At 68.0% G+C, this 7,105-nt stretch overlaps 1 protein-coding gene across 1 annotated transcript in view; it reads right to left on the reverse strand.

Moving 5' to 3' along the window:
- Positions 1 to 2,143: 2,143 nt before the first annotated feature.
- LRP1 (LDL receptor related protein 1) overlaps positions 2,144 to 7,105 on the reverse strand; it is a 48,319-nt gene continuing 43,357 nt past the window's right edge. Inside the window, exons 74-89 of the mRNA XM_026047273.1 lie at positions 6,931 to 7,071; positions 6,641 to 6,760; positions 6,180 to 6,451; positions 5,911 to 6,089; positions 5,647 to 5,753; positions 5,454 to 5,570; positions 5,164 to 5,340; positions 4,953 to 5,093; positions 4,704 to 4,877; positions 4,465 to 4,626; positions 3,471 to 3,645; positions 3,297 to 3,401; positions 3,133 to 3,197; positions 2,824 to 2,911; positions 2,600 to 2,744; positions 2,144 to 2,500 (exon numbers count right to left, since the gene is read on the reverse strand). Of these exons, the coding sequence (XP_025903058.1) occupies positions 2,360 to 2,500; positions 2,600 to 2,744; positions 2,824 to 2,911; positions 3,133 to 3,197; positions 3,297 to 3,401; positions 3,471 to 3,645; positions 4,465 to 4,626; positions 4,704 to 4,877; positions 4,953 to 5,093; positions 5,164 to 5,340; positions 5,454 to 5,570; positions 5,647 to 5,753; positions 5,911 to 6,089; positions 6,180 to 6,451; positions 6,641 to 6,760; positions 6,931 to 7,071 (2,309 nt within the window). The 3' untranslated portion in view covers positions 2,144 to 2,359. The remainder of the gene's footprint in view (positions 2,501 to 2,599; positions 2,745 to 2,823; positions 2,912 to 3,132; positions 3,198 to 3,296; positions 3,402 to 3,470; positions 3,646 to 4,464; positions 4,627 to 4,703; positions 4,878 to 4,952; positions 5,094 to 5,163; positions 5,341 to 5,453; positions 5,571 to 5,646; positions 5,754 to 5,910; positions 6,090 to 6,179; positions 6,452 to 6,640; positions 6,761 to 6,930; positions 7,072 to 7,105) is intronic.

The following is a 7,105-nucleotide window of genomic DNA, read 5'->3' on the forward strand; positions in this document are numbered from 1 at the left end:
GTCCCATTGCCACCACCGCGGGGACACTGCCACCGCCACCACTGCAGGGACTGCCCCATTGCCACCACCATGGGGACTGTCCCATTGCCACCACCACGGGGACACTGCCACCGCCACCACTGCAGGGACTGCCCCATTGCCACCACCATGGGGACTGTCCCATTGCCACCACCACGGGGACTGAACCACTGCCACCACCGTGGGGACGGTGCCACTGCCACCACCGCGGTGACCATCCCATTGCCACCACTGTGGGGACCTGCCACCAGTAGGGACCTCTTTCCATGGTGCCGTCCCCACAGTTCTGGCTGGGATACGACCCAGGGCACCTCGGTGGGTCTGAGCTCACCCTGCTGCATGGCGGTGTGAGCACATGTGTGCGTGCATGTGCGTGCATATGTGTGTGTGTGTGTTTACATGCATGTGCCCACGTGCACATGAGTGGGTGTATGTGGGTGGCATGTGAGTGTGCGTGCATGCATGTACGCCTGTGTGCATGTGTGGGCATGCATGTATGCACACATGCACGTGTGTGAGATGGGCTCTGCGCACCCACCTGCAGAGCTGGGTGCTACCCGCGAGGTGGGTGCCCACGAGTAGGGACCAGCAAAGGTGCGTGCGCGCAAGGTGGGGTGCACATGGGGGGTGCACAAAGGGGTGCACAAAGGGGTGCACATGATGGGTTATACGGGGGGGGCACTCAAGGCGGGGGGTATGTGCGGGGTGCACATAGGGGTCCACACAGGCAGGTTATGCAGCGGGTGCATATAGGGGTGTGCACGTGGAGGGGGTGCACACAGGGGTGACCATTATGGGGGGTGCCCGCAGGGAGGTTGTGGGGGGGATGCACGTAGAGGGGTGCACGTGAGGGGATTTGGGAGGGGTGCACGCATAGCGGGCACACACGGGGGGGTTGTGTGGGTGCACATAGGGGGTGCCCACGGGGGGTTGTGTGGGTGCACATAGGGGGTGCACAGGGGGGGTTATGGGGGTGCACGGGGAGGGTGCACATAGGCGGGCGTTCCCGAGGGCGGTGGCGCCACCTGGCGGTTGCTGCCGGGAGCGCGCGCCGAGCCCGGAGCCGGCACCGGAACCGGGGCTCGGACCCGGGCTGCGGGGCTCGGTCCCGGGCTTCGATTCCGAGACGTGACCCCGGGACTCGGTCCTGGGCTGCTGGGCTCAATCCCGGCATGCGGGACTCGGTACCGGGATGTGGGACCCGGTCCCGGGATGCGGGACTCAGTACCAGGATGCGAGACCCGGTCCCAGGATGCAGGACTCGGTCCGGAGTTCAGGGCTCAATCCCGGGATGCTGGAGCCGATCCCGGGCTCGATCCCACAGAGCCGCCCAGCCCCGGCCGGTCCCACTCACCCCCCCCCGGTCCCACGACCCCCCCTTCCCCCACAAGCAGAGGCGGCCCCGTCACTTTTTAAAAATTTTATTTATAACAATATCTGTTTCGTTTAGTTGTAAAGTAATCCAGCAAAAATTATTAAAACATTTCCCCCCATAAAAGGATGGGGTCGCCCCCCCCCCCCCCCCCCCACATGCGTTTATTTATTTCTACTATAAAAGCTAGGTCATTTCCATGTTGATTTTTTTTTGAATGTATTTTTTTTTAATTTTTCTCCTGTTAAAAAATGTGCATGTTGGAGCGGGCAAGCGGGCGGCCGGGCTGGGGGCTTCGCCAGGGCCCCCCCGGCAGCGAGGAGCTGAAAATGCCACAAAGGGAAGGGAAGGAGGGATGAGGAGGGTAAGAAAGGAGCTGGGGGGGGCACAGAGGCCCTGGAGAGGGAAATGGGGGGAAAGTGGGAAGGGAGGAGGGCCCAGGTCAAGGGCAGGGAGGATGTGGAGGGATGGAGGGAGAAGGACACAGGGATGTGGAGGGATACAGGGATGTGGAGGGATGCAGGGATATGGAGGGATGCAGGGACGTGGAGGGATGCAGGGAGAAGGAGGACACAGGGATGTAGAGGGATGCAGGGATGTGGAGGGATGCAGGGAAAGGGCAGGGAATGGGGCAGGGTGCAGGGGGAGCAGCCCCCGCGCTTGGCACCCTCCTGCCCGGCCCCGGTGCCGCCGCCGTCCGGCTTTTTTGCACAGCGACCCCCCGGTCTCCGGGGCACGGGGCACTGCCGGGCGCCCGGCCCCACCGCACGTCACCCCCGGGACGGCGGCGGAGGGCGGGGGTCCCGTAGAAAGAGACTGAAACCAAACGAAAGCCGGGGCCGGCACGGAGGGGCGCGAGGGCCCCGTCCCGGGCAATATACAGGTCATAATACTGCTCACATAGAAAAGTAATAATCCTTCATTTGTACATTTATACAGCGGCCCCCGCCGCCGGCGCCCCGGGCCGCCCTAGGCCAGCGGGTCGGGTAGCTCGTCGTCGGCGCCGCGCGCCAGCAGCTCCCGCTTCTCGTCGGTGCTGGCCAGCGAGTTGCGGCTGTTGTGGGCGCCCATGTAGAGCGTGGCGTACACGGGGTTGGTGAAGTTGGTGGGCTGCGGGGAGCACGGAGCGCTCGCACGGGGCGCACGGGGCACGGGGCGCCCCATAGGGCACCTACGGCCCGACCCAACCCAGCTCCCGCCCTGTGCCACCTTGTCTGGGTCCAAGGCGAAGTCGGCGTCCAGCAGCTCCCCGACGTCGTCGTCGGGCTCCCCCTCGTACATCTTGTAGGTGGGGTTGCCGATCTCCACGTTCATGGCGCCGTTGGTCATCCGCTGGTGCTGGAAGCCCTTGGCACTGGGGGGGCACCACGGGGCTGGGGTCAGCACCAGGGATGGGCCCCTTCCCAAAGCAACGTCCCCAGGGCCCCACTCACCCCTTGATCCTCCACTTGTACCAGGCGAAGGCCACCACGGCCAGGAGCAGCAGCAGCAGCAGGATGGGGATGACGATGGAAGCGGCTCCTGGGAGGGCAGGGGCAAGTGCCCGTCAGTGGGTGCACGGCTATGGGGCTGCCCCTGTGCGGCCATGGGGCTGCCCCTGTGTGCCCGTGGGGCTGCCCTGTCTCCGTGTGCACCAGGGCTTGGCAGCCGGGCCGGGAGGGACCCGGGTACCGGAGCTGCCGCTCTCCCAGCCGGGCGAACCCTGTGCCAAGTCCCCCCCGTGCCCGCGCTCCCCTACGCACGGCTGCTCTGCGGCTCGCCGAGCGCCAGCTCCTCGCAGCGCGGCCCCGTCCGTCCCGCCGGGCACCTGCGGAGCGGAGAGCCGGTCAGCGGCCGCGGCGCGACGGGCAGCGCCGGCGGGGAGGCCTGGCACCGCCGCGGCGCTCGCAGTCCCGGCAGCACTTACAGGCACTCGGGCAGCTGCGTCTTGTCGCCCACGGAGCAGGTGCCGCCGTTGAGGCAGTAGTTGTCACAGGTGAGGCAGCTGGGGGCCACTTTGCCGTCGGGGCAGCTGCAGGGGGACAGGGTGAGTGGGCGGCCGGGGCGCCCCGGGGCCGGCGCGCGCCGCCGCGGCACCTACGTGCAGGAGACCTCTCCGCTCTGCTTGTTGATGTTGCACTTGCCCTCCTGGCAGCGGGAGCACTTGTCGTCCTGGCAGCGGCTGCCCTCGAACTGGGGTGGGCAGCGGCACTGCCGGGCGCCACTCGCCGCCATCTGGCACACGCCGTCGTTCTCGCAGTAGTCGAAGCACTGGCCTGCGCGGGGCCGGCGCGGGGTGGCCGTGAGGGCACAGGCGACCGCGCGCCCGCCACTGCTGCCCATGCACCCAGTACTGGTGCCCATGCACCACCACTGGTGCGCATGTACCTCCACCCGTGCCCATACACCCACCACTGGTGCCCATGTACCTGCCACTGGTGCCCACGTACCTATTACTGGTACTCACCACTGGTGCCCATGCACTGCCACTGGTGTCTATGCACTCAGCACTGGTGCCTGTGCACCTGTCGTTGGCACCTGTGTACCTGCCACCAGTGCCCACCAGTGCCCATGCACCCAGCACTGGTGCCCATGGACCCACTGCTGGCACCCGTGTAGCCGCCACCAGCACCAGCACCCATGCACCCGCCACCAGTGCCCATGCATTCAGCACTACTGCCTGTGCACCCAGCACTGGTGCCCATATACCTGCCACCGGTGCCCACGCACCCACCACTGGCACCCGTGTACCTGGCACTCATGTACCTGCTACCAGTGCCCACCAGTGCTCACGCACTTGCCATTGGCATCCATGCACTGCCCATTGGTGCCCATGTACCTGCAGCTGGTGCCCGTGCACCCACGACTGGCGCCCATGCACCTACCAGTGGTACCCACGTACCTGTTACTGGTGCCCATGCACTCGCCACTGGTGCCCATGTACCCGCCACCAGTGCCCATGCACCCAGCACTGGTGCCCATGCACCCGCCACCAACACCCACGTACCTGTCCCCAGCACCCACGCACCCATCCCCGTCCCCCTGCGGCTCCCCGCCAAGCCCGGGGCCGCCGCGGGCGCCGTGCGGGCACTCACGGTACTGGCAGCGGTCCCCGATGAAGGAGGGCGGGCAGCGGCAGCTGGGCTGGTTGCCCTGGTTGACGCTGCAGCTGCCGTTGTGCAGGCAGTAGTCGCCGCAAACCTGCTGGTTGCAGCGCGGCCCCGTGAAGCCCGTGGGGCAGCGGCACGTGGGCATCCCTGGGGCACACGGAGAGCACGGTGAGCGCGATGCCCGGCGCGCGGCGCCCCGCGCAGCACGGTGCCGCCGGGCTCACCCGAGGGCGACGCAGCGCAGGTGCCCCCGTTCTGGCAGTAGTCCCAGCACTGGTCGATCTGGCACTTGTCGCCGCTGTAGCGCGGCTGGCAGCGGCACTTGGCCTGCTTGCGGGCGTTGAGGAAGCAGCTGCCGCCGTTGAGGCACACGAGGTCGCACGTGTCCCTGGTGGGCACTGGCGGAGGACACGAGCCACGTGAGCCCCGGGACCGCTCCCGGCCGCGGCGCCCGCCCGGCCCCCGGCACCCACCGACGGGCGAGGCGGTGGGCGAGGGGATGAGGACGCAGGTGCCGTTGTCCAGGCGCTTGCCGTTGGGGCAGGTGCACACGGGGCCGCTGGGGCTGAGCAGGCAGAGCCACTCGCACTTCTTGCGGTCGCAGGGGTTGGTCACTGCGCGGGGCGAGAGGCGGCGTGAGCCCCCCCTGCGCCCCGCGGGCCCCCCGGCGCCCCCGGCACCCACCCTCGGGCTGCTTGTACTGGTGGTAGAGCACCACGTCGGTGGCGTGGTTGAGGCCGGCCGTGAGGTTGGCGACGGGCTTGCGGCCGAACTTGTGGATCTTGAAGATGCGGTTGTTGATGTAGGTGACGCCGTAGATGTAGTCCTCGAAGATGTCGATGCTGAAGGGGTGGCTGAGCCCTGCGGCGCCCGCGGGGGGGACACGGGGGTGCTCAGGGACCTGCCGTCCCCTGGGGCACCCGCTCTGCACGCGCTGTCCCCTCCCCAACCGCGCGCTGGCGGCTCCCCCTCACCCTTCTTGTTGTCGATGGCCACGACGGGGTCGGTGCCGTTGAGGCGGATGCTGCCGATGACGGAGAGCTTGGCGTCGGCCCAGTAGAGCCGCTCGTTGTGGTAGTCCACGGCCAGCCCTGCGGGCGCCGACACACCGTGAGGTCCCTGCCCGCCCGTGGGCGCTTCCTGCCGCCCCCCGGGCTCCCGGCTCACCCGTGGGCCACTGGATGTTGTCCTGCACCAGCGTCTCCCGCAGCGTCCCGTCCATGGCGGCCGTCTCGATCTTGGGGTGGTTGCCCCAGTCCGACCAGTACATGGTCCTGCCAAGGAGGCCGCAGTCAGGCCCGGCGGGGAGGCAACGGGGACCCGCATCCCTTCTCCCAAGGGGCCTGGAGTTGCGGCCGGAGGGGAACGCGGCTCCGGCAATGCCGGGAAGGGCTGGGTGACGGCTGGGCCGAGGGGGACAACAGCTCTCACCCCCGGAGCGGGTCAACGACGATGGCGTGGGGCTCGTCGATCATGCCCGAGATGAGCGTCTTGCGGTTCTCGCCCTTCATCTGCGCCACCTCGATGACGTCCCGTCCCGAGTCCGTCCAGTAGATGTTCCCGGCCACCCAGTCGATGGCGATGCCCCGCGGCATCTTCAGCCCCGAGATCTACGAAGAGCAGAGCAAAAGGGGGGCGGTCGGAGGGAGAAGGCGCCGGTGACACCCCGGCACCTCCGCCACGGCCCCGTCGGGGCTCACGTTGAGTTGGGTGACGCCGCCGTCGAGCTGGCGCCGGTTGCGGTTGGAGGCGGTGGAGGCGGCGGAGGAGGCGGGCAGCTCGCGGTACGAGATCTTGCCCGTGTGCCAGTTGGTCCAGTAGATCTTGTTGCCCTTCACGTAGATGTCCATGGCGTCGATGCGCACGTTCTTGTCGCCCTGGAAGGCCGGCTCGTAGGCCGAGTTGGGGTTGAAGGGGTACATGCTGCGGATCTTGTTGTCGTCGGCGATGTACAGGATCTGGTGCTCGGAGCCTGCAAGACAGAAGACTTAGGGGTGCCAGGAACCCCCCCCGGGCACCCTCTGGGCTGGCCCAGGTGCCTCCTCATCCCCAGCACCCAAGGGCAGGGTGCTGCGGCCGGCGGCAGCGGGCACCGAGCGCGGCGCGGAGGTGCGGGACGCGGCAGGGCCGGCACCGCGGAGGGGACACCGGCCCTCCTGACCTTCCGCCTTGCACGTGTTGTCCGTCTTCATGAAGTTCTTGGCGCAGCTGCACACGTGCGAGCCCTTGGTGTTGTTGCAGAGCTGCGAGCAGGTGCCGAAGCGCAGGCACTCGTTGATATCTGCGCGGGGCGGACAGAGGTAGCGGCGAGGTGGGACCGGGGTCCGCGTCCCCGCTCCACCACGGCCGTGCCACGAGGCACCTCTGTGGTGCCCCGTCACGCTCGGGCTATGGAGATGCACCCTAGGGTGCAAGCCCAGGCCTGCTGCGAGCCCGTGCGGCGGGCGCTACCTTGGCAGGAGTTCTTGTCCTGCACCTTCTGGAAGCCCCTGCGGCAGGCGCAGTACGTGGCGGAGCGCGAGCGGACGCACTGGGCCTCGTCCCCGCACATGGTGGCGTTGGCCAGGCAGTCGTAGGACTTGTGATCTGCGGCGGGGCGCAGCGTCAGCGCCGCTGCGGCCCCCCC

This window comes from Nothoprocta perdicaria, unplaced genomic scaffold (genome assembly GCF_003342845.1).
Source record: "Nothoprocta perdicaria isolate Ctin4 unplaced genomic scaffold, notPer1 scaffold_486, whole genome shotgun sequence".
NCBI classification, from domain to species: Eukaryota; Metazoa; Chordata; class Aves; order Tinamiformes; family Tinamidae; genus Nothoprocta; species Nothoprocta perdicaria.